We start from the raw sequence: 26947 nt of genomic DNA on the forward strand, positions 1-26947 counted from the left end.
GGTGCCATGGTGTTCAACCTGGTGACAAAAGACTGTTCTTTATTTGGCGATAAGAAGGTCACGCTGCCTTACAATTAAATGCTGCCAGCGCGAACATGAATGGGACTGATTGCCATAGTCCATCAACCCTTGGCAAACTGGTTTGTTTGGTCTGGACAGCAAACAACATTCCACACTACTGGATTTTTTTCTCCCAGATCCCCTGCGGCCCCATCACCCCCCAAAACCTTTTTTCAAAAATTACAATCTGTTCTGCTGTCTCAAGTTACATTCTGTAAATAATAAGCAACACTGATGAAATGCAAAAAGCTGAAAATTTGTAAAGCAGAAAGATCTGCAATATGTCCCACATCTGTGTCACATTAAACATGCACTCAACAGATTTGTGGATTCCTGTCTAATCAGCACACAGGGGTGACGTGGGCCAGCGGGGCTCTTGTGCCACATGCCACAGCAGGGCTGAGGGCCACCGGAGGCAGGCAGGGAGGGGCAGGAGCTGGTCCTGGGAGGTGCATGTGCCAAGCTCGCGATGCAGGCGACACGGGGCTGCCGGTGGCCTCCGTTTTGGCACATGCGCGGTAGAGACCGGCGGGTGACTGCTGTGGTGAGGTCATGGGAGAACAACCACTCGGACCCCTCCTTCGTCGTCCTCGATGCTGCTGAAGCTGGGCCCGTGGCGGTTACACTAAATAACATGTTTTAATGACCAAATGTCTCATTTGAAGGAGTTGGCTCCATATACATTACAATGACTACAAAATAAAAATAGAACAGAAGGAAACCAATTAAAGTGCATTTGGTAAAATGCTTAGAGGCTACCAGAGATGACAGTTGTTACACCAGGCAAAATTGGACGCCATATTTTTTTCTTCCAAGCCTTTCTCTCTCTCACATGCACACACGCGTAGGCACAGGCACGCATGCTCCCTTTAAGAAAAATTGGCACAGCATAAAAGAGACACCGGCATGTTTTAAACTTGTGGCATCGTGTTGAGTCCCTGAGTGATTATAAGTCTCCCTGTTGGAAAAAACCACATTCAGACTCAACAACGAGTCTTTCAACGGAGGAGCACAAGGGCCTCTAAGGATCTTCCACGGAAAAACTTAGTGTGTCGCCGCCTCAACCAGCTCTCTTCTACCTGTATTTTCCCCACCGACCTTAAGTGAGAGAGACACCAGAGTGAAGGCTGCTGGGCCGCCACAGTCCACGGTATGTCCACGCAGCTGCGTTTATTGTGTGGACTATACACGGGGCATGTTCATGTCACAACATTCTTATAGGAAGCTGTGAAGTTAGTATTCCATTTCATGGAGGAGGAAATCATGCCTTAGAGAGATTATCAAGATTGCTTAAGGCCATCCAGCTGCCAAGTGGCAAAGCCAAACTTGATCTCGGGTCTTTCTGATTCTCCTGGACTCGGTCAACTTATTGTGAGTGCTGATGAAAATGTCTTTAATAAATACTCTGACCCGTCACTGGGTTGAGCATTCTGGGGATCCTAGAGGAAGACCAAAGAAGGCAGAAGCATGACCTCAGGAAGGTTACAGTCCAGTTGGGAAGGTAAGATGGACATCCCTGAAATGGGTGGGGAAGAAACCTAGACACTGCATCGGTGAGGAGACAGCTAAGGGCATCTGGTACCATACAGACAGAGGGCATGATGGGAAGGTCTGGCTTCAAGCAGTGTCCGGCCTACAAGCGGAGCAAGATTTTTCTTAAGACAACAAGGTATGGCATCAGTACTAATCTGCCACGTTTTACAACAGGAGCTGGCGGTAATCAAATACTAAGAAACAGGAAGAAACGAACCACAGGGTAAAAGCCGGCTAGCAGACCACACCACACAGTATCCTAGACCATCTGACTGAAGCCTCATTCTCGGTGCTAAAGCACCCGACTGGAGCTGTGACAGCTCTCCTTTTATAAAGTGAAGGTGCAGACGTTAACTCACAGGGATTCACACAGTGACTAATCTCAATTTCATTAATATTTGGAGGAAAGATCTGTACTAATATGGATGAGAAACAGATTAAATGACAATTATTGGGAGGGTTGGGCCGAGACAGGCTGGGAGGAGACAAAGCCAAACACTAAAAAAGGGAGACAAACTTCGATCTCAAGAGCTGTGAAAAGGGTTGGGGTGAAGAACAGGCAAAGATAATTCCCAAAACAAGAAATCCAAACAGCCAACTGAAGTAAGAAGAGATGCTTCCACACTCCTAATTATCAAAGAAAGGCACTCAGTGACGTGGAAAATCCGCTCTCTCGGATCAGATCGGTGGGGACCAAAAAGAGGAACGATGCCTTGCTCTTAGTCTAACATTGCCTTCATAAAACTTTTGGCTGGATTCTGAGTGAGTAAATGGCCAGAGCTGGCAGGGGTGAGGAGACACGGGTCCTCTCAAGCACTTGGTGGCAGCACAGAGAGTTTCAACTTCCCAGAAGGCAGCGTGCAATGTGTTTCAAGACAGGTAAAGATACCATGGCACATTTGCAACTTAATATCATATAAATGTTAAGAGTGATGATTAACTCCTGGAACGGGAAGATGTCCCAGAGTCACCGTTGGGTGAAAAAGGTCAGCTGTGAGCACGGGTGCTCCTACTCACGTAAAATCACACGCACGCACGTGCGCACACGCACATCTATACGTGCATACAGAAAATCTGCCAAGGTCACCACTATTACCTTTCGGCGACTGTCAATGGCCAGGGCAACTGAGTTCTTCTTTTCTTCTTTAAAATGGGAATAACAGTGTCGAGCTCACCGGTGTGCCACAAAGCGGTAACTTGCACGAGGGCCTTGGAACAACGTCCACACACTGTGCGTGCCCATGCGTTGTTTGGATTTTCACAACAGTTCACATCTGTGCATCTTTTTGAACTCAGATAACAGAGCTATTCTTTCAGAAGACGATTCAGGACGCAGTGAGGCACAGACACCAAAATGTCTAACGCACACTTAAAAGAGCAGAGCACGAGGGCGCACAGACTTCTATCATCGTATGTTGTACACAGGCAAGGGTTGGAGGCAGACCGGAGAGGGAGTCACGAGGGCCAGGCTTTGTCTGGGATGGCTTCTTGTGGCTGAGGGGCCAGTCCGCGTGGAGAGTTCTCAAGAGGAAGGGGACAACGAACTGACCGTCACTGTCCACGCTACTTCTTCCGACACTGGGCGGCACAGCCCCACCCTATGCTGGATGGGGTGAGGGCCAGCGGTGTTGCTCTGGTGACCTGAGGGTCCTCGGCAGGAGGCCTCCTTCCCAGCCCACCTGATTTACTTTTCCAGCCCTATCTTGCTTTTTGACCTTGGAGAGCAGAGCGAGGGCTTCTCCCGCAGCAAGCGGCTGGCTCGGCACAGCGTGCCCCGGCGGATGAGTGGGAGCTGGCAGGCCGGGCCGAGGCCCAGGTGCCCACCGCACTCTCCCTACACAGCCCTGTGAGGCGAGTCAGGGACTGCAAAGGGGGCACTCCGAGAGCGGGTAAAAGCAAACGCACTCTGCCTCCCAGCCTGCCCGACATTCCCCTGCAGCCAACACAGGGAGAGAGAACATCTGGAACTGGTTTCGAGGCTCTCCAGCTGCAGAGCCACTAGAGTGAAGTTCGTGTTTCATTGGAAATTGCATTTCGGGGGCTTATAGACTGTCCTTTCTGATTCTCGTCAGGGTGAAGTACAACCTAGAAGACAAGCTGGTTCACAGACCAAATCAGCTTTGCTTTGAAATGCTCTCCTTCCCGCCCACCCCCCCACCCGCTTTGAGAGCAGAATTAATGGTCCAGGTGGTGAGAATGAAAAGAAAAGGGCGTGGGGTCATCTCAGGTGCATTTCTGTGCCTTCATAAAAATCAGACGCACCCCCTCTGGGCCAAGTCAACACCAAACCCTCAGAGTACTTGTCTTCCTAGGAAACAAGAACCAACAAGACCGAATCCATTGGAACTGTCGGACTGGGGCTTGCCTCTACAGGACTAGAAAAAATGGGGATTCAAGATGTGTTAGAGCTTGCTGGGAGCCAAGGAGGCAGTGGGGAAAGAAGCTACTAGACACTTTCACACAGAGGGGTCAGCAGAATAAAGTCCTCTCAGATCTAGTCTAGCCCACCCGCCTTTCTGCAAATGGTCCCCCCCACCCCGCCCCCGCCGCCGCCCCGTCCCCCAGCACTGAGACACAGGCTCTCGAGAAGCACAGACCCATCAGCAGTCGGCACCAGCCCCTCTGTCTGAGCCTCCCTACACCTCTGGGAAGAGCAGGTGCATCTGGGAGTTGACCCAGAGCAGAGGCGACAGCACCCTCCCTACTCTGCCAACAGCGAACACGAAATGTCTATTCTAGCGTCTCCTGCCGGCTGAGGGTGGTCTCTCCCTCTGGACCTCGAGGTGGAGGCAGCTAGTGAGAGAAGACATGTGGTTTTCCAAAGACCAAGCTCCTTGCATGGAGAGCAGCAGGCAGGCCTGGGACAACCCTGAAGGCCACAAAGGAGGCTGAGTCACATATCAGGCAAGAGGTGATTCTTCAGCTGCTTTTCATCCTTCCCTTTCCAGAAGATCATTTAGATGCCAAACGCTCAGACCAGACCTCCTTCTGCATGTTACATGAAGCACTGAAACTTTCAAGTACTCTCTCTGTCTTAAAATTTTTGCAGGTAAGAATTTCTATAAATCCCAGTTAGTGGATCATCTGGCTACCTCATGGCATCTTCGATCGCTGTTAAAGAACAAAAACAACTGAGAAAAGCAGAATTTCTTCCTACAATGCTAACCCTTAGCATCTCTCTCTGATATTTCAAAAGACCAGGTACAGCACGGCCCCTTGATGCCAAATGCATTCAAACACATGACAAAGAGAACCTCTGAACAGGTGTCCCATTAGGAGACATCCAGTACCAGGGTCTGCTAAACTTTGGGTTTAGCAATCATTTCAGGAGTCCACACCGTAAGCTGGTTCTACCTAGGCTTTTAAAGCACCTTGACCATAGAAGCAAGATCAAATGGAATCCAATGACCGCAGGGCTGCCCAGCCATTCAGGTGCTTCTCCTACTCCCGAAAGCATTTTTTTTTTTTTTTTCAGGCCCCACAGCACCAAAGTAAGCAGGAGCCTTCCTTGGCCACGGAAAGGAGGTTACCGCATGTTGAGCACACCCTACTCAGTCTCCTTCCAAGGCTTCCTGTACTGTGTAGCAGCTGGAGTTCTCAGGTGACCAGCTGGTGAAGACAGCTTTTGCTGGATGGCAGAGCAAAGACAAGGTGGAGCCAGGTGGCATCATGGCTAGTTTGTGAAAGTGACAGATGCTGCACCTGGGAGGCTGCAGTCGTTTATCACTGGTGGGCGGGGGGCGGCGCAGGAAGGAGGCTCTGGGACAGCACAGCTCCTAGACACAAAGCTCAGTGATCAAGTTCTCCAGGCATGGGCACTGGCTGGCTAGGGTCTCCCATGGTCCTCTCGCACCGTCTCTGGATTAAGCTGGTTGGGGTGGAGTGAATGTGATAAGCATCCTTCACACCAGGGGACCCAAAGTTTATAGAAACTACCCCCCGGCCCACCCCGTTCCCCCAACACCTGCACTGGCATCTTTTCCCATATCTTCTGGGTCTGAGGCAGATACCCTATTCCCTCTCTCCGTATCCATATCCAAGAAGCAAAAAGAAGTGGGTCATGAATGCTGGTGAGAAGCCTCAGATTTAAGTCATGAGGTCTTTGGGTGGGAGAGACCAAGAGATGACCCAGAAACAGCACGGAAGTTAGGAATGTGTGTTCTGCATTGAGACTGCCAGGGCTCAAATTCTGGCTCCCTCTCTCACTACCTTTGAGATCTTAGACCAGTCACGTAACCTCTCTGTGTCTCATGTTTCTTAGCTGTAAAGTGGGGAAAACGAAGCATCCACCTCACGTAGTTGTTGTGAAAATGAAACAGTAAGGACAGTAATATATGAAAATAAAATGCTTAAAACAGTGCGTGGCACACATAAGCATTCAGCATCTGGAGCACCGTCAGCTGGGACATGGGTATCCACCCACGATGCCTTGTCCCCTGGAGACAAGCTCCCTGGGAATGACAGAAATGTCTGCCTTGCTGGATGGTGTGGACAAAGGAGGGGCAGGTCCCCAGTTTGGCCAAAGGATGGGCGGGATTAAACTACCCCTTAGCCCACTGTTTTCCTAGGGTCCTCTGAACACAGACAGTGCCTTTCTTCCCACTACTTACACCCAGAGCCCTGTCTGTCTTCCATTTACTCGGTGCAGTATTACCGCGACAAGCCAGGCGCCCGCAGGCCCTGCTGTGATGTGATGGGGTGCCCGTTCCCCCACGCCCTCCCGATGAGGGGACTGAGGCCCTCCGGGGCGGCCTGCCTCTTGACAGTCAGCACTCGGGGCTAACAGGCCACCCCATGGGACAGCCTTGCACCTGCTCTGGTTTTGCATTTGGGCGCGGCTCTGGAAAGCCAGAAGGTGAGGCTATCAGCAGCCTTCGAGGAGGCTGCGTAGCGGGAAAGGGAAACAGAATCATCCCGAATCGCAGCAGCTCCAGGAGCACGCTCTGCCGTCCGCGTCCAACCGCCTCTGCCGCCAGCGTGGCCTCCTCGGAGACAGCTAGGTTTCCTGTGGTGTCAGCCCCGCTTCCTTCGGCAACATTATACTGCAAACAGAGAGCTACTTCGAATAAAGCGCTACGGTGTCCCGTTTCTGGCCGGGATGGCGGGGGGGGGGGGGGGGGGGTTGGAGGAAGGCGGGAGACCGACTGCTTTGCTTCTCCGGAGGGAAACCCTCTCTGGACGGCGTCTCTTCCCTCTCCCCGGTCCCGAGAAGCTCCGTCTGAAGAGCAGAAACGTGCAGGCTTTCCTGCGTGACCCCCGATGGGCAAGTTCTGAGTGGCAGCTGGATCTATTACACGCGGTGTGAGAGGGTTAAACAGGACAGCCGCCTCGACTCCTTATAAACGTTTGCCCTGTGGACATGTACTCGTTGGCGGCAGTACAAGACTCGAGCTGTGTTACACGCCTTAACGATATGGTTCAACTGTCGGTCAGGCTTGGGCCTGGCACCGGGCCAGACCGCAATCAATGGGACACAGAACCTCCCCCTTTCAGATCATCACGAAGGCTCATATTATCTCCTTTTCGTCGTGCTGGTTAAATTTATGGAGCAGAACCCTGAAGCCGCATTCCTTGGCCTGGGCCGGCCCACGCGGCCCTCCTTCCCTTTGTTCGGTACTGTAAGCGAGCCGTGCTTTGGAAGACGGCAGGGTTGTTAGTTCAGGCACTGACTGTTTGCTCATGACTGAAATGAAAGAGTTCAGTGGAAGGGCAAAAGGACAGCCCAAGTGTAAAACCCCATCCCAGCAGGCCCTGGGCCCTACATATAGGCCCGGAGCTGCTCCTGAATGTATGAGTGCACTCTGTTCTCACAAAAGCAGTATCTTCAGTCTGATCTCTGACGAACCGTCTGGGACACAGCAACCAGCTCTTCCCGCAGCGCACCTCCGCGCGAACTCGTGAATTCGGGGGTACCGTGGGGGCTCGCTTGCCCTTCGTACAGCCGAGACGTCAAAAGGAGCCCCAGTTCTGCTGCCCTACTGCCTTCTTCCCGGGTGCCACGGGGGACGGGAATGCAGACACTGCCTGGTGGCTGCGCTCAGTTTAAATATTAATACAGAAAAAAGTGAACTCACACGCGTGAGCACGGTATGTGAATGTGCACGTGTGTGCGCGCCTACACGGAAGTGAGGCGCCCAAGGGGGATCCGGTCTCATGGAATCAAACAGAAGGTCCCGTGCATGAGCCCTGCTGAGTCTGCTCTCGCCCTCCATCTTCAATAGCTGATTCGTATTCAAAGGGCTGAACCGTCAGCTCGATGGACAGGCCTCCACCTCGGTTTAGAGATGATCCCAAGAGGAGAGCACTCCCGGAATTTGCGGCTCACCCCAGAGGCTGCCGTCTGAGGGCCAGAAAGGCGGTCATGCCAGAGCTGAACCCAGGCTCTCCAAGGGGATGAGCTGTGAACCCACAGTTCATCGTGTGAACCACCATGGTTTAGCATCTGTTGTGCCTCAGTGGGCCCACCTCTAAATGAGGCTACTGACAGCCTGGAATGATGATCAGCGGAACTCTTCTAACCAAAGTCTAAGCATAACAGAGGAAGGAGGAGTAAGAGAGGAAACGGAAGAGGGAAAAAAACAAGCCAAAACTAAACCAAAGCCACGCTGAGAGGACCAGGTAGGAAAGCCTCTGAGGGGAGTCACTGCTGGCTTTTTGAGTGCTTTCCTGCCAGCTTGGTCGTTTTGGCCACTGTTATGCAGTACTAGACTAGGGCCCACGTTTGTTTAAAAATAAAATCCCACACTAGCAACAACATGCACAAAGGTATTTTCCACCTCTGGGTAGAGGCAGGTGTCCCTGATGAAGTCCAGTGAGGCCGGTGGTAGGCTCTGGACGAGAGTCTGGGTTCAGCCTGAAGGTGCAAGTCGTGCCTCCTGATCGGAACTAACCCGGTCTTTCTGAATGAACTGTATACCCATTCTTGTTTTCCTCAAAGGTTTCCTTGTCCACGATGCTGATGTTTCGAGCTGAGCTAATGAATTTGTCATTCCAAAGCCCAAAGCACCTTCTTTTTTTTTTTTTTTTTTTTTTGGTAGTAGATAGGAGGTGCCATGGAATGAATGGATCACAGAAAACTGTCTCTAGCTATTGAGAATCCCGGTGTCTGCGGTACTTCTTCTTTTCCTGTATAATATTTGTCCTGGTTTGTACAAAATATAGGTTGCAGAGAGCTACTTAGGTCAGGAAAGAGAAAGGGCACGAAAAAGTTAGGTAGGCTAATTTAGGAAATTCTCAAGAAAAATGTGAAATCCATTCAATCTGCCTCTAGTTATTCACATATGAATTCGGGGCTAAGTGAAGTCTTAATAACACCTCACGTCTCCCAGGGCAGTCTACAAAGCACCTGCACACGCCCACGTTATCACACAGGCTACATGAACACTTGCGAGTGAGGCCGGTCTCCACTGGCTGCTGGGTGCATAGCAGGCGGCCTTCTGAAGACTCACTCTGGCCCATCATGAGCCCAGATGCGTCAAGATTCCCCGATATATTAAAGTTTGGAAAACCAGACCCACCGCCGAGAATGGGACTTTCTTAGGGGCCAAGATAGACTGTGAGAGCTCCATAAACAGTGACCTGGATGCCCCCACTTCCTGTGGGACTTTGTCTCCGGGTCACTTTGATAACTGTATTTGGGGACATAGAATCGTAAGGAAACAAAGGGGCCTGACTTCAAAAGTGCAGGGACGCAAGCTGCTCACGAGTGGGAGGCAGCAGCAGCCACCACACGGGCCCAGGGCCGCCATCAGCAGCCAACTCACCGCCGCGCACACTTCTCTCCTGTGTGCTTTCCGGACGGCCTTCGCAAGCTACGGGGCCCCGCCACTGACTCTATGTCGTACGCAGGGCCTAAAAAGGACGAATTTTATCCTAGTTTGGGAGCCAAAGAGGAATGTTCTGGAATTTGCTTTTTCATACCACACCCAATCCATTCTTGATGCAAAATGGCCTCCGTCAAGAGCTTTTCTTGAACACCGACTTCCTTGGGCAACCGCTAAAAGAATCTGCGTAACGTTCTAGTACCTCTATGGCGACGGAGCATGTGGGAAGCAGTCTGTTTACAAGGGTTTGCCTGGAAGTTACATTTTATGTAGGCTGTCCTCACATGCTGCCCCCATGTGAGCTAGCCTGCCATGTCTGGGGCCACTTATTCAACCCTTCGGGGGATTAGATGTAACCAACTTAAATAGTGCTAAGCCCAGCTGGGGTTCAGGCTAGGGCCAAGGGTTGCTCAGCAATATTTTAGGTACGGCACTGCCTCAGATTAACCTACTGCCTTTTTATTTTTAGAAAATATTATCAAGCTTTCGTATGTCCTGCCTGAGCTCCTTCTTTGTCCCAATGCCCAGCTTCCTCTGTGATGGCAAAGCCAGCCGGGGAAGAAGAGCCAGCCCCCTCTGCGCCATTCCTCAGGGAGCTATTCACCTCGGCCAGGCAGATGTGACCAGGCCAGGACGACCCTCACCCCCTCAGAGGTGGGGAGACTGGCCTGAGGAGGGGACAAGAGGCTGCTGGCACAAGGCCACAAGGCAGAGGGATGTGAGGGCTGGACTCGGGGTTCTGGTCTCATGATTTATGATCCTGCCCTCTTGCCAAGAGGCCATGCTGCCTCCAATACCCAAAGGGAACATCCAGATAGGTTATTTTGATCGCAGAGACTCGAGTCAAGGAGGAACTGATCCTACACTGACAGATTAAAAGAATGTGAACTGCTGTCACTTCAACATGATAAATCAGAATGAAGTTCCATGTTACTCTGTCAGCACCACCACTGCATTTTGGGAATAAGAATAAAATCCTGTGAATGCCATCCCCAAACTTAAAACAAAACAAAGCAAAGCAAAAAACAAACGAAAAAACCAAAAAACACAACACAACAAAACAAACCCCCAAAACCAACCTGTGGTGTATTAGAATTCAGTAAAAGTTTTGTGACAAAATGGGTCGCCAGAGCACTTTGCCTGCCTCACGAGTTCTGTAGGAGTCTAAGTCCCAAATGAACTGCGACGGCACGGACGCCACCCACTGCAAGCCGCCTCCCCCTCCTCCCTCTCGCCCTGCGAGGAGGAGCAAAAGGCAACGGGAGCTAGATTTCTGGAAATAGGACAGCTGGGAAGGTGTGCTCTGAAATGCATTACAAAACGAACATTTATGCTCCAGAGGAAGCTCATTTTGAAAGGCTCCAAGCTGCACAATAACCCGAAGCCCTGTCTCTTTCCTTAGGCAGAAGCCACGAAATGAAGGGCGCACGATGAAAGCGAGGTTTCGAGGGGCCCGTCGCATCTACCCAGAGAGGAAAGAAAAGAGTTCTTCCTTTTCAACTCTAGCCCTGACCCCGAGAGCACTCTCTTGTTTGTTTAACAGACTAGGGGACCCCGACCTACACGATAACATTGCTGTGATGCCGTCCTGGCGGGAGTCGCGCAGATAAGCCCTCGCCCGTTCCAACGGCCCCGCCGAAGGGGGATCCGATTCTACGATTCAAAACCCTTCCACAAAACTTCACGGTGGCCTGTCATGCGTCTGGAGAGTATAACTGTTTTTGAGGAATGCTTTCCAAACCACGTAATGCTTTCAAGGCTGTTTATCAAGAGAGCTGGATGAGCAACAGTGGCCCGAAAGCGTCTGTCAGCTGTCACGGGGTCGCACGCCCCGTCCCAATCTCCACAAGCACTCCATCACTCCCGGTCGCCCCAGCCTCGGCAGACAACAGATGCCAATGTTTGGAGACATTCGCTACATAACTTTTACCCGACAAACCTGGCTCCAGGACAGATTTCCATGTCATGTGGGGCTTCTGGCTGAACTCTGCTCGAACCCAGAGGCATATCATTTACAGCAGACACTAACAATAGTTTGGGATCACCTGCTCTTCACAAGTGGGTTCAGAGTGAGTTCGTGGCCTCCGCACACCTTTTTCAAAGGGCTTCTCCTACACGGAGGCTGAGGGCCCAGGCTGAGGGCCTCCGCCCAGCAACCTCGGCCGCGTGACGGGCACAGGTCTGTGGGCCTGAACTTCACGGTCTGTTTTGTGCGGAGAAAGAGACCAGGAAGGACAGACACCCAACCGAGCAGGTGAACCTGGCCTCGCAGACTAGAGCAAGTGGCCAGTGGGCCTTCGGGGGTACGGTGTGTGCGAGCAGTGAAGACGTCATCGCCGCCTCGCGTCCGCTCCATCCGTGTTCAGAAAGAGCCCGGACGCCGACGCCGTTTCTCGAGCCCCGACCGCACACACCGCTTCAGGCGAGGTGCTCTCGTGCATTATGCCACCTCCTCCACGTGAGCACCACCATCCCACGGGATGCCATTATGCCACCATCCCACGGGAGCGACAGGACTCTCACCTCAGAGACAGGAAGCAGGGAGGGACTCGCTCCAGGCCACAGCTGACAGAGAGCAGTGCAGGGCCTCGGAGCTGGGGCTGCCCGACTCCCCGCGGGCCCTCTGACCTTGTTGGACAGATGTAGGGACCAAACCACGCTGCGGGAAGCCCTCCCTGATTCCCGTAACCGCCTGGTTCCTTTTTACGGGGGCGGCCACAGTGCTCCTTCCCATTTCTTCTCCAGAACTGGGGAAGACCTGTGATTTTATGTTCTTTCCACATCTCTCTCTGAAATGACCGCTTCTCTTTGAAGAAAGACCTCTTGCCCTTGGAGTGTCGAGATAAGAAAACTTTCAGCAACTTCCCTTGGAAACTACAAAACACCCATCAGCACCCAGGATCTAAGCACAGTCGCTCACCAGCTGCCGGCCCTTCTGAATAGCTTTTATGGTTCCACGAGGGGTGGTGACAGGGCCATGTCACTACCGTGGGGTGTGCTATTTCTTTCATGTTCCTGGGATCTGACAAGAGCCTTCTACAACCTGTTTCTTTACGACACACAGAATGAGAGATTAAAGACCAAGCCCAGACTTGAGGCTGGGGTTGGGAGTAGCAAAGCCTTCTCTCCAGGCGCCTTCCAAGGCTTCCAGGGAAGGAAGGGCCACTGGCCGCCCAAGAGGCCGCTGTTCAGAAGTTGTTGCTGTAGAAGGAGGGAATACGTGGAAACTACACAGAACGGTGCCTGGCTCGTGGTGAAGGTCTAAAACAGTCAGCAGCCACGTTACTGTTTGATTTCCTGATGCCACCAAACTTAAAGAAGGTCGTAGCAGAAACCACGGATATGGATGTCGGGCAAACCACACGGATTCAGAGCTACTGGCTGGATGCGGAGGGGGAAAGGACATCAAGAAGGGATGAATGAATTAGTGAAAAGTCCGCGCGATAGGGCTTCTGATTAAATATGACAGACTGAGTCGAGAGACCCCTCGAAAGCGGAAGCAAAGGGATACAAATGGCACGACTCCAAAAGGATAAAGAGAAGGTGTCAGCACTCTTTCAGAAGCGCAGGAGTAGACGGACAAGCGGTGCTGAAATGTAAGCCCGAGGGAGTGGGAGCCACAGAGCGGCAGGCTGATTAATTAGTACGGTAAAGCCCACCAGGTTTCGGCAAGACGGGGCACCAAAAGCTCTGGGGCTCCGGGGCCAAAGGCAGGCCCCGTGTGGCAGGGTGCTGCAAACAGCAAGACTGGCTACCGGCCCGTGGAAGCAGCAGGGAGATCTGCGGGCCCCTCTCTCACCCCCGTCAGCCTGTTCCTCCTCAGCACAAGACAGGAAGGCCCCAGGCCCCACAGGGGGCTCCCAGGCTGCTTGTCGGTGCCTCGGCTTGAAAGAGGATCAGAACAGAGAGTGGAGAATCACCAACCACCTGAGAACTGTCTCTATTCACGAAAGAGAAAGACCAAACCAACGGGAGAAGGAAACTTAGGAGCAGCAGGGCACCAGCCCTGTGGTTTCTAGACAGCAGGAGGTCCACGCGGGAGCAGGCAGCACTCAGGGGAAGCACCTACCAGAAAAATCATAAACCCGACAAATTGCTTCATACGTTTTGAAACATACAGAAAGAGTTTGCGGATAAATCAGCGATAGGCAGATAGAAAACCACATTTTTTTTTAGGGAGTCACTAACTTTTCAGTAAAAAAAAAAAAAAAAGCTGAAAGTAAGAGCTTGAGGAGAAGTGGGAATATGCATGTAGCAAATTAAGCAAACAAGAGTCAGAGCAGTTACAAACTCCAGGGAGAAAAAAGAAACCAAAAAGGAAACATAATCATAGTAACCTAGGTAGCTTCACTGGGAATACTGTTGACATAGTCCCAGCAGTGTAAAAACTGAATACCGATTTGCCCAAAAAGGCCAATATAACTATACTGAAAAAGAGGGGGAGGGAGTATGTACGTACAGTAATAAGAAGTCGAACAAAATCAAGAAACAGCATTTTTTTTTTTTTTTTTAAAGAAACATAGAGGTAAATACCTACAAATCAAAGAAGCAGCCAAAAGTGTTGTAAGTGGTTGCCTCTGGGGGAGCAAGGTCTCAGAGGCAGGGAAAACTGAGGCAGGAGGCTGCTGGTTTTTATCTTCAGACATGTAGAAGCCTTCGACTTTTAATAGTACGGACACGTATTTACTTTGACAAAATAAAATTTAGTTTGAGAAGACAAAAAAAAATGTGTTATAGTGAGGCAATGAGGGTCAAAGTCATAGCACGAACTTATATAATATTTGGTAAGAACATATAAGGCAGAAAGAGTGGAGATCTTTCGAGAGTTTTGGAAGAGCTATGATAAACCTGTTAATAAAGCCAGAAAAACAGCCTGTAACTAACCAAGCCTCCCCAGTATACACCACTGCAACACAAATTCAACTTTGTGGTTTTCCAGAACAAACAGGAAATCAGGTCACCCTCATAAAGGGGTACTTTAAGAAAGCTAGAGGAAACTTGCTCTCCTGAACACGCAAGACCGATTTAAGAATACTGATGCACAAACAGCTTGGTGATTCTCAAGAATCTGGAAGATTCTTCAAGGCAGTTTGTCCTCAAGTATTTAAATATTCTTGGCACTTATACCTATTATAGGCCTGGAACATAGTGGGAGGTCAATATTTAACCAAGTAATGAATTTCTTTTCAACGTTTATTTATTTTTGGGACAGAGAGAGACAGAGCATGAACGGGGGAGGGGCAGAGAGAGAGGGAGACACAGAATCGGAAACAGGCTCCAGGCTCCGAGCCATCAGCCCAGAGCCCGACGCGGGGCTCGAACTCACGGACCGCGAGATCGTGACCTGGCTGAAGTCGGACGCTTAACCGACTGCGCCACCCAGGCGCCCCCCAAGTAATGAATTTCTACTGTCAGTTTGCCTATACTTGAACCAGCATGTTTATTAAGCAATCGGATCGGAGTATCACACATTTAGAATTGGCTAAACTGAATCAATGGGGCCCCTCAACAATTCAAACAAAGACACGGACTCTTAGAGGCTCTCGTCTTCTCACGAGGGATATGAAAACATGGTAAGCTGGCCTTTCACGCCTTAGGAGGTGGGCAGGTGCCAGTCACTGTCACCCTAATTGTGCTGCCGGGGTAGATCTGGAAAGTCTAGGGAACTGAGGAGCTCTGCCCTGTGTCGATCCTGGCAGAACTCAGGGAGGTTCCACTGGATCCAACAAGTCCTAAGCTAGTAGGGTTAGCGAGGACTCCTGGGGCCCATCCTCCTCATAATGAGAAGCGAAGTTCGGCTCTGACTCTCCTCTGAAGTTTCCTGCAGTCCCCGGGATTTTATGATGACGCTTGTGTCACCGCTGGCGTCACCTACGTTTGAAGTACGTTTGGGTGGAATCTACTAGGGGCGGCCTCTGGTGTTAACACAGAACTGCCTCATAAAAACTGCTTTTCACAGAGAGTTCAAAGGAGCTTACCCAAATACTGTGGGTTTGTCCTGCCCCACCAGCTTCGCTAGGGGAGAAAGCTGAGGTTCTGCCCAAGTGAACTGCGACCCAGATATACCTTCTCCATTTCCTGAAAGAGCTGAGGGCAGTGCTAGCGGGAGCCAGCGGCCTTTGACAAGACGGGCCTTGCACTTTGAAGTAATGTGCTCCTTGCTCACCATGCTGCTGAAGTTAAAATTTATTGGGAGGGTAGGTTAAGGTGAAGGACTAAATTAGGTAAATTGTTGTAAGAGGTCTTTCTGGTATGTAATAAAATCTTTCCAGTTGTTACCTCAAGAAACCCAGTAAAAGTCAGGAGCAAACCAGGAGGGCTGACAACTGTCGGCAGGAAGCCAAGGTGAAGCATCCTATCACGGGGGCTCCTGCAGTTTAATCCACATTAATCCACCACTGGCGATTGGCGCTATTTCCCAGCAGGATGATGGATCATCACCACGTTTTCACATAGAGCATCTTGTCAAGGAAATTAACCAGGCACAGGTATCTGTTGGCTGGTGGCATATTCATGGAGCCACAGAAGGTGTGAAGAGTCGCATTGTTTTACATTTCTGCAAATCTCCTTAAGTCTTGCTTAATAGAAAACAGTTGCATTTTCTTATCTGCTTGTACACTCCATCCGTGTGCACAGTATCACACACCGTGTAGCTTCTGGAAAACTCCACTGTATGTTCGTTAGAGAATATCACTATCACAGGGTTATTTAACTACCCACGTACGGATTCCTATATAAATATATAAAAGTAAGTTTGACCTTATGGATCCTGGGAAAGTGGGCCTCCCTAGGGGTCCTCAAGCCATGTTTTGAGAGCCTCTGTTCTGAAAGGACCCACATGGACAAATCTTGTGCTAATGAGCAATCCGTTTCCTCTATGTAGCAAAGCAAATCCACTAAGGATATAGTTTAGTAACACTGTTAGCCAAATTTGAGTTATATAAGCCCGATATAATAAAACTTTTTTTTTGCAGAGGATTTGTGATTAAAATGCTTTACAAGTTCACGGGGCGCCTGGGTGGCTCAGTCGGCTGAGCGTCCGACTTCGGCTCAGGTCATGATCTTGCGGTCTGTGGGTTCGAGCCCCGCGTCGGGCTCTGTGCTGACAGCTCGGAGCCTGGAGCCTGTTTCGGATTCTGTGCTCCCTCTCTCTCTGACCCTCCCCTGTTCGTGCTCTCTCTCTGTCTCAAAAATAAATAAATTTAAAAAAAAAATTAGAAAAAAATAAAATAAAAAAAATAAAATGCTTTGCAAGTTCAATCTTATTTTTCCCCCACTTGACAAGTAAGTGAGAAACTTGGCAAGAATCTGTCTTTGTAAGGCAGTCGGACAAAAGAGTACTAAATAAAGGTATTGGGGCAAGGAAACTCTGGGCTAATTATAACCCCCAAACCTACCTTTTCTTCCCCCAAAGATTACAAGCTTTTACTTGTAACACAACACTATAGTCTTCAATCCCCTCCTGGTCTGCTGGCCCCCTATGTGCCTCAGAATTATCCCACACTCAAGCTTTCTGGGAGCAGGGGATCTGAACTCAAACCTGGATCCCCTCTTTAAGGAGGATTCCAATTTCCTGCTGGGCAAAGAGAGACAACTCTGTAAGGGAAAACCATTAAAGACACAGGGTAGTCATCAAAACCTAAAAGTAAGTGCACTTAGCACCTTTACAGAGGAATTCTATAAACAGGATATGACTTTTCATCCTTCTCTAATGCATAAAATACAAATTTTTCTCAGGAAGAAACACACTGTTCCGTTTCTCTTGAAGTTCAAACCCAAAATCTCAAATGCAGCCATTCCAGAGTTGCACAAATCAAGTCCCCGAACGAGGAAAGGACTCCACATGTGCAATGGTTAGATTGATTCTTTAATTTTTAAATGGAAGAAACCAAAATCAGAAAGCAATTATACTTTCCATTTTATTCTCTTTCAGCAAAGACCTGCTGGTTGAGACATGAGGATTGTACTTTAAGGATGCACATGCCTAAATCCAATTTATTTTTGCTTTTGGAAGCAGGATTGTGCCGTTTCCAGGAAGTCAGTCATGTCTGCATGCCAAAAATGGCAAAAAATAGACACTCCTTTCTAGAAACGGTTATAATGTACCATGACCAAAAAAGTGTTTTTCCCCCCTAACAGATAATCTTGCATAAAAATGAGTCATGGGATTTCAGAAATGAAAAGTCTCTTCTCAGATAGGTGTGTGCAGGTTTCCGTTTTTTTTTTTTTTTTTTTTTCCCCAGCAACAGATCTGAGCCTTCCATAAGTTATGTTATAATGAGAATGGCATCATCTGGAGCCTTTGAGTGAAAGGGGAGTATGGTATTTACAGTTCAGCAAGAGGGAAGATGTTAGTCTCAGAAGAAAAAAAAAAAGATCTCTCTGTTTGTGTTCCTGTGAGAGGAATTTTAACTTATAAGGCATGAAAGACTGTTAGGGTGTTTCTGAAAAATATCTTATCCTGTAACTTCATCAGCTTAATTTTAGACCCGAGTGAGAGTATCCTACATCCTAACGTAGCTCTGAAAGCGGTCTCTCCCGTGGGGGTTGCTCAGGAGGAGTGAGAAAACAGTCCATCTACCTTTGGGCATTCTCTGGAAAGGCCTGGTTTGGCAAGATCGGGAAATGAGAATAGATGGCTCTCACCTCACACACACCCAAGGGTGAGCAGAAGATAAGCAACTGGCTGCCCTACGCCCTGTGCCCCATGTGCCGCCCTTGGGCAGCAGAGGAGAGGTGTGAACGGCCCCTTCCCTCTGGGTGGACACAGCAATCATTCTTCAGTCTCACTAAAATCAAATTCCTTCTCACGATAAAACTTCATATCACCCGATTCCCTGGCTGCCCCAAGCAGCAGATAGCTATCAAGCTCACAGACAGATACGGCTGAAGATCAGAAGCAGAGCCTCAGGGTCAAGTATGTACTAGGCTCTAGCTTTTCACTGTGTTAATACACCTGTCTTTGCGTCAGTGCTACTAGGGTCCCCAGGACTCATCCGGAAGGCTTCTCTTGGAGTTCTTCAATGAGCATGAGAGGCAGTTGCTACAGGACGACCTGGTGCGCCTTTGTGGCGGGCTGATTTTACGAGGTGGCAACTAAAAACATTAAGTCATGAAAACAAACCTGCGATAAAATGTATGATTCGTTTAGTTTTAAGATGAAACAGAAGCTTTCCAAACAGTCCTGGGCTCGCTTCTGACCCCAGCTACACGGGGCGTAAGTCCACTCTCCTCTGCCTTAGGTGGACACTGGTGGGAAAAACTGACCGCCCTGGTGTATCCTAATAACCACTTTGATTTTCGTGAAGATTTTAATCTTGGGAAGTTGCCTCGAGTCTCAATTCAAACCAATTCCGTTTGATGTGTTATGCGTGGATAGGAGAATTACAAGCAGTATTTCCCAACTGGGATGGAAAAGTAGTAAAAGCATTTGCCAAGTTCCCTCTGTGGACTTTTTCCCAACCTGTCCAACCTGACTGCACTCAGGCTCTGCTGACCCAAGACAGTCTTCCCCTCGATCCGGGAGAGTCGTAGGTAAGAAGCAAACACTGTAACAAAAACGGACTTTTCCTTAAGAAAATCTACGTCCATTTCATATCCGGGAGGCCGCTGGCAGAAAGTGTCTTGAACAAATTTTGGGTGGTGTCTTGAGAGTGTTTTTACTGAAAAGGTCAAATATGCCCACCATCAATCTTTTCTGCGAAATCAACCCAGAGGTTACTCAAAAGCTCTCAGAGCAACTGGAATTTACATCTACGTGCACAACACAGGGGTCCTGGGATTCCAGAGCATTTTCAGAGTCCTCATGGCTATATTCTTAAACGTCAATCTATCATTACCCTTCGAATTCCCGTTCCTCCTTATCTAACTTAAATAAGGAGATAAAGCTCTGACACTCCTGAGCTTTGCTAAATTCGTTTAAATATTTCAAGTTCTGCCAGCTCCCGCTTCTCTCCCCATTTGGGGTCCTGACTAAAAAGGTGAAGAAATATTCTGGAGGAAACCTCAGGACCCGGCTTCATAAATCTTCATCTGCTACATTCCTAAAATGTCCTGTAACCCAAAGCCTACAACGGAGGGTATTTAGAGAAACAACCAAGCAAATACATAGCCCAGAGTCCAACACTCCTCTCTTTTCAGCGTTATTTGTACTTTCTCTTGTGAAATGGCTGCTCCCGGGTCTCTGTGGCTTTGTACCCAAGTATCTTTTCAAGGGCTCCCATCAGTTACCACCACACATGCAGGAAGAGGGCATGCGTGGCCATGTGTGAAGGGGGCTGGGCTTCTCTATATGGCTCCCGTGGCACGGCGAGTGTGGCTGCATCTGTGCCACTTTCATAAACTTGACTTGGGAACAGACAAATGTGGCCCAACACGTAGACGAGAAGACGCAACCTGAGCCAGCAGAACGTTGCCTTGGAAAAGCCTTCTTATTTCGGTTCCAAACCACACATACTTGTCCAGTTAACAAATGCAGCAGGGGATATTGGTCTACAACATTCATGTGGAGGCCAAGGGCTCTGCGCGGTCCTCCGCCCTCTTCTCCCCCCGCCCCCACCTGCCTTCCCAAGAACAATTAGATTGCATGGAAACTTGGGGGGGAAAGTTAGGTGACTGTCCTTGTGGAATGCCTGCACACTCCACCAAGGAGAAGAACTTGGAAGTATTTTAATCTGAGAGAACTCAAGGCGGGGTGTGGGGGGGGGGGAGGTTCCCTATAAATAAAATCATGTTCAAATAAACACGAAAAGGAGCCAATATTTCCTGTAAGGCCACTTTTCAGATGGATTACTGGCAGGAGTATTCTTTTGCAGTCTTATGGCTTACTTTGCTATCATCTGCTTAAAATTTGAGTCATTGAAAACATAGATGCTAAGATCTAAGCCCTCACTTGGACGCAATAGTACAAAGGAAGCAGAAAGGCTCGTTCCAAGAGCAGACTCAGAGGCAGAACTCTTGGACTCCTGGGTTCTATTCCTGGCTCGGTCCCTGGGCTCAGGTCAGCCCTCGGTCAGAATCTCACTTCTAATCCCTTCAAATCATTTGTTAGTCCCTGTTGTCTAAACAGTGGGGAAAAACCCTGAGTAACACCCCTGGATCCTGTTCAGTCGACTGGGATGGTTGGAGATGGTTATAACTCACTTCCAAGAAACAGGGGTGATTTATCCCGTGGTAGAATTAGTATGTTCCTGAGAGATCCCGGTGTCATCAGAACAAACCCTCAAGGCACCGGAACATTTCTCCACCTGCAAGAATCTGTGTTCTTTTAATGTGACTTTCAAACATAGGGTCGTCCAGCAGTTTATAGCTCCTTATGGCAGCCACATTAAAATAATTCTGGTTGGGCTTCAGACCTCTGAGAGAGAGAATAAAGAGACAGGTATATTTATCCCCAATTTATAGATGAAAAAACTGAGGCTTAGGGAGGTGAGGAGACTTGACCAAGGGCCCGAAGCTAACCAGGGGGTGGGGACCCAGACCTACAGCTCTCCAGGCGAAGTGTTCTTTTCTCTCTAACACACAGATCCTCATTAATAACCTACTCTGGGACCTAGACAAATGGATGGAGGGAAACTGGTCCAAGTGTCTCAGCAGAAGCTGTAATGCCTTTTTAGTGCAATAAAGGGTAAAGGGCCAAAGCTCTCCGAGGCTCCCATTAGATGGTCCAGCACGTGCCCTGCGCACCTCTGCTGACTTCGGCCGTGGTTCTCCTGCTCGTGGCTCCTCTGAGAACGGAGAGGAGATGCAGAAGCTTCTTTCCCCCTCACTGAAGCTCCCATGTCCCCAGGCGCTCCTCGCTTCCCACCATAGCTTTTGTTCTGGGAGCGAAGGGCTACGAAGACAGGTGTTCCGGGAAATTTGCGGCCAAACTGCGATTAGAATGCCCGGCTACTGTTTGTGTTTAGGCAAGTCATATAGTTTCCTGTACCCCTTTTACCTGGAATGTGATTCTCTCTTCCCTTGACCTGGCCAACCCTCACATCCACTTCAGGCTTCATCCCGACCAGCACTTCCCAGGGGGTCGGTCCCGGGGCACAACGCACAGCGCATTGGACTTCTAAACAGCACTACCCTAGAGGAGCCTTTCCTGACCCCATGGACCACAGGTTAGCCGACCTCCTTCTCCCCTGCGCCTTCTCCAATGACACAGTCTCACAGCACCCTGGACATCTCCTGTGCCATTTGTCAGAATTTTCACAAATTGTGATTACTAGGATGACTGTATGATTTTTGTTTTAAGTTTGCTTCCCCACTGGACTGTAAGCCCTCTGAAGGCAGGGCCAGCCTTGCGCTCTGCCACGTTCCCAACGCTGAGTTCTTAGAAAATGTTCCATTGGTATTTACTGACTAGAAACGAATGACTGACGGGATACATCGGTGACACGAAGTAGACCCTGCTGTGGTCTACCAAGACTTCCACACCGTAGAAAATTCGAGTCATTTCTTTCTGGTCAACACCATTGAAGTTCCCAGCACAGAACGAAATTTAAAAAATTAAACACACGTACCTCAGACCCCTTGTGAAACAAACACTCAATCCCTTGACCACCTGGGGATTTTATGAATAAGGATGGTTCCTTTGGAATTCGTAGGGGCTGCCTGCTTTTACTCATGTGGTCATCAGGTCTTACTGTCCTGATGAAATACTGGGGGTAGACTTCTGGGGTTTCCAGCAGACGCAGAAAAACTGGAAATACTTTTGAAGCCTCCCTACTGCCCCTCCCCCCACCTTCATAAATGCTTCAAAATATACTCCAGGATTGCTCTAGCTCTGTATCTGAGAATAGAATGTAACTTAACTAAAGTAAACGCTACAGATCCTTTTGTAAAAAGCAGCTGCTTCCAGATGGAAGACATTCTGGCAGAACGCATTACATGGGCCCAGTCCACAATCTTCAGCATTTCCCCTGCAGTAATGTGTCATCAGGAAGGTTTTCTGGTGACAGACAAATGGACTCACTTTAATTGGGGACGATTTCACTTCAAATCCTATTCGAGGGAGCGGCAGGGTGCGGATAAGGCCCAGGCCCGAGGCGTTCTAAAAGGGCACGCTAATTCACTTGGGGAATATCTATTAACCGGGGAGCAGCAAAATCCTTCTGGGCTTAAGTGGCGGCCAGCTTGGCTGGGAACTGTAACATTCATTATACCCTTTGTTGATAAGATCCCCAATTAGTCACTCTGAAAAAGGAAGGCTCAAATAGGCGACTGACACGAGGAGCTGTGCTAAAGCAGTTGGCTTCTGCGGGATGTGGAGCCATACGGGCTGCCCCCGGTTTCCCACCTTGGCTGGCATCAAGGCAAGATTGCATCCCACAGCCAAGCTGCCAGCCTGCCCGCGGAATTCCTCTGTGAGGCTGGGGGCTGGCTGGCACGTCCGAGTGGAGGGAGAACGGAGAAAGGGCAGAGCCACATGGGGAACTGCACGACAGGGACCCTAAAACCATGCCAGGAGCCCAGGAGCCAGATGCAGCCTGCAGCCCCACAGTTCTCTTAGTGGGCATATGGGGATCTAGTTCGTTTGGTGAACGGGAGATCTGTAAGGGTGCAATTCCATTTCTGACCCCTCTAACGAAGAAACCAATATTTTATATACACGTAAATGACAGACGCAGATATAGGTGGATAGATACAGACGTAGTTCTCAAAAAATTCATGCCCGATTTTTGCACTTGATCTTAGCCAAAAGGCCGAGAAGCGATTCATGCCCGCTGTTTGCACCTTATTTTCACATATTTACATTAGGCAGGTCAGAAATTTTAGATACACGGATTCAAGTTTGAAAAAAATCACATCATTAAGGTGGAAAGTATATGATTAAACACATCAGCATGGATCAGGAGAGGCAGCATATCTGGGATGGAAATTGCAAAAGCGACTTCCTCCGTGACCACTGACCTGGGGCCACTGAGAGTGGCTGTGTCTCTCACCGCCTGGGCTGTTTCTGATGCAAAATCCAGGGCGCCTGCCACTGGCTTAGTTACAGTGCCCACGAGTCCTTTCCCAAGGCCAGATATGAAACCGCTGACACCCCCTTCTGTTTTCACTCCTTCCACTGTTGAGGTTATCACACTGGTCAATCCACCAATGATACCTAGAGCAAAAGAAACAAGGGCTGTTGTAACCTGGCCAAGGACAAAGCAAAAGCATTTAAAGCCGAACCTCATCAATTCCATGCACCCGGCAAGGTAACTTAGGGACATTCGGTCGACTTCTTAATAGGCTACAGGCAGGCCAACTCTAGCTGGGAAACCCAGTAGGCTTGCCCACCAAGTTGAGAGTCTGAGAGTATATATCACACGTTAGTCTCAAGTAAAGTGTGTTCCAGTTTAAAAAATCACAGAAAACCTCAGAGGTTAACAGTGGCTACTTTCCAGTTTCAGAGTTTGGGAAGCATACGGGCCATCAGGAGACGACACGGACAGTAGGACTAAACCAACAGGCTTTGGGGAAAGTTGGGACCCCATGAAATATAAGGCAGAGAGAACTAAATACAGCTCCTCAGTCTTCCAAGAACACTATGTGACTGGCCAACACCACCAGAAGTTTGAAACGGGTAAAAAGGACTGCATGCTTTGCTGAAATTGGGTTTAGGTAATGAGTAAATCATGAGGCCTTGATGAAAGGCACCCCCCCTTCCCCCCCCGCCCAACCCAAAGCTGCCAAAACCAGCCAGGACTCTCAATGGAGTCTGTTCCAAAGACCAACCTAGGTCAAAGAGACATTCCAAACATTTTGAAAGTTGACAGCAATGACCTTAAAGAGCCTCAAAAGTGGCCAGAGGTTGGCAGAGGCTGGAGACGACACAGGGGCTACAGGGAAGAAGGGGGGCCCTGTCCAGGGAGCACTTCCAGGATGTGTGCCAGGGACACTCACAGGATGTTTACCCTTTGACGGTGGGGGCATGAGGAAGCTCTCTAGACTCTTTAGCTCTAGTGAGACAAATCGGTAAAGGAAATCCCCTGGGTGAGAACGCACTAACAGCACTAACAATCCATAGCGTTTCTTTTGGATTCTGGGTCCGCTTGCTCCAGTGAGGCTACGGTCCTCTCCCAACCTTTGGAACCACATTCACAGAGACACAGACATTACTGAACCTGGCACAAGCAGGGTCTGCAGAGAAAACTGAGCAAGACTCCCAGTTTTTAAAACAAGGAGACTGAATGGATTCTGGTTCTTGTTATCATTTAAGAATTCATCCTGGGGGCACTTGGGTGGCTCGGTCAGTTAAGTGTCTGACTCTTGATTTCGACTCAGGTCTTGATCTTGCGGTTCAAGGGATCAAGCCCCACATCGGGTTCTGCACTGACAGCGCAGAGCCTGCTTGGGATTCTCTCTCTCTCCCTCTCTCTCTGCCCTTTCCCTGCTCTCTCCAAATAAATAAATTAATGAAAAAACAAAACGAAAACAAAAAACAATGGTTTCATCCTGAAGGAAAAAGGATGTCACTCGCATACAATCCAGAGCTTCACGGAAACTCCTTGGATGAGGCTACCTGTTCCTGGAGATGCTGCACATACTGTATGAATGGTCCTTGGTTGGAGGGGATTTTACAACCAACCTTGAACCCATCATCCATTTTCTTCAGCACACTGTCGTGTCCATCTGAAAAGTGAGGGCATTGGGGCGTCTGGGTGGCGCAGTCGGTTAAGCGTCCGACTTCAGCCAGGTCACGATCTCGCAGTCCGTGAGTTCGAGCCCCGCGTCAGGCTCTGGGCTGATGGCTCGGAGCCTGGAGCCTGTTTCCGATTCTGTGTCTCCCTCTCTCTCTGTCCCTCCCCCGTTCATGCTCTGTCTCTCTCTGTCCCAAAAATAAACGTTGGAAAAAAAAAATATATTAAAAAAAAAAATGAAAAGTGAGGGCAGCTATATTTTCTCTCCACATCCCAAGGATGCTAGACAGGTAAAGGCAATTATGCACAGTAAAGCATTTTACATTCATTAAGAACACAGTTCCTCCGACTCCCATGCACTATCATTATATTTACTAGGAAGAATGAGTAAACCTTTCACCCCACACGGCTGCCCAGCAACCAACTTTTTGAGTCCGTGAACACATTAATTTCAGCTAAATTTTACTCCTGGCTTGAATGTCTCCTTTGGGGCAGCTCCCTCTCCAGTTGGGCAGGCTTAAGAAAAGTAAAGGCATTTTGAGCCAAACCTCACAAGTGAGGAAAACCGATAAACAAAAACCCTGTCCTAAACACTGTGTCCCAAGCCTGAAAAGAATTATTTTTTCTTTTTCTTCTCCACGTTCCTCCTTCTTCCAAATGCAGATAATCTGAACTTGATCAGTCTTGATATGACTTCTGATAGCTTCAGATTATTTCTAAGAATCTGGTACCAACAGCGCAGTTTCCTAGCCATCCTGACTATAAGCATGAACTATATGCCAGGTATCGTGTGAGGGTCTGAAGTATAAAGGTGAATACACGATGGTCTTTCTGCTCTCCTGACCTTCCCCATCTATCAGGAAAGCAAGACACACACACAGCTGGCTAGAGACATGACCTAGACTGCCACGTGTGCCCTGATCGTCATTAATTCTGACTGGGGACAGTGGAGCAAACGTCACTTGAGTGGAGACTTCTAGGTTGAGTTGGACTCTGCCTGACAAGGAAGTGAGGCAGGGGAAGGGAGCAGAACGAACTGAGTGAGCAAGGCATGTCTGGGGAACAACACTGGGCTTCGGGTGGCCGAAACACAGCATGGCTGGGGGGCAGTGGTTGGCCAAGTTGGCTGGGTTTACATTTCCAAGGGCCTTGGATGTCACACTCAGAAGTTGTGGAGAAAAAACACAACAAAGGGCAAATGACTCGGAGGTAGAGCAGTAAAGGGCAGAATTCATACAAATTCAGAGGCTTAATACATCCATGCCATCACCTACATCTCTTGGATGCCTGCATTTACAATCCAGGTGAGTGTGCATTTACACAAGACTCAAAAACATCTGGGCCACAAACCCGGCGGCCGGTTTCACATTTCACTTGCCACGGAAGGAATGCTCAGTAAGCAGAAGGCGGGTATCGAAGCGGCAATTCCGCATTCTAGAAAGGGGTTCAAATGATGATACCGTATCACATTTTGGGAACAGAAGCCAAAGAACAGGAAGGGATCGCAATGTGTGCAACGTGTTGAAAATAAATGAAGGCTTGCCACAGGCTGTAACATTTCAGTTGCGAGGAGGGTACAATAGGACAGCCTGGAAGGCTCTCAGGGACACCAAGCTCCCCGGCCTGGATGTCCGCTTGCCATCAGATGGGTGAAAAGGGCCCCGAGGAACTGTGGCAGGAGAGCCGTTCTCCCGGCAGCCGTGACTTACCGTGAGCCAGGCCGTGGATGCCGGCTACGAGGTGCTCCCCGCTCGTGGCCGCGTGGTATCTGATGTACTCCCGCTCCGACTGATGCCGATTGTCCATCGTCTTCCCTAAGCCGTCCGACAGCGTCCCCGCAAACTGGAACGGATCAAACACGGAAGGAAAAGGGTTTTAAAGCCTCAGCGCTGTTTTTGCTATTTTAATGATTTTACA

The 26947-nt window shown here is 49.3% G+C and overlaps 1 protein-coding gene across 5 annotated transcripts in view; it reads right to left on the bottom strand.

Moving 5' to 3' along the window:
* The window catches only part of VPS13D (vacuolar protein sorting 13 homolog D), a 258372-nt gene that overhangs the window by 23082 nt on the left and 208343 nt on the right, over positions 1-26947 (bottom strand). For all 5 annotated transcript variants that reach the window (XM_047083004.1, XM_047083003.1, XM_047083002.1 and 2 more), the window contains 2 exons: positions 26740-26872; positions 23316-23511 (listed from right to left, as the gene is read on the bottom strand). In XM_047083004.1, coding sequence (XP_046938960.1) covers positions 23316-23511; positions 26740-26872 — 329 coding nt within the window. The remainder of the gene's footprint in view (positions 1-23315; positions 23512-26739; positions 26873-26947) is intronic.

The sequence above is a fragment of the Lynx rufus genome, unplaced genomic scaffold, assembly GCF_022079265.1.
Source record: "Lynx rufus isolate CCGP_SWC_20201006 ecotype Redwood Valley unplaced genomic scaffold, mLynRuf1.p SCAF_2, whole genome shotgun sequence".
Lineage (NCBI taxonomy): Eukaryota > Metazoa > Chordata > Mammalia > Carnivora > Felidae > Lynx > Lynx rufus.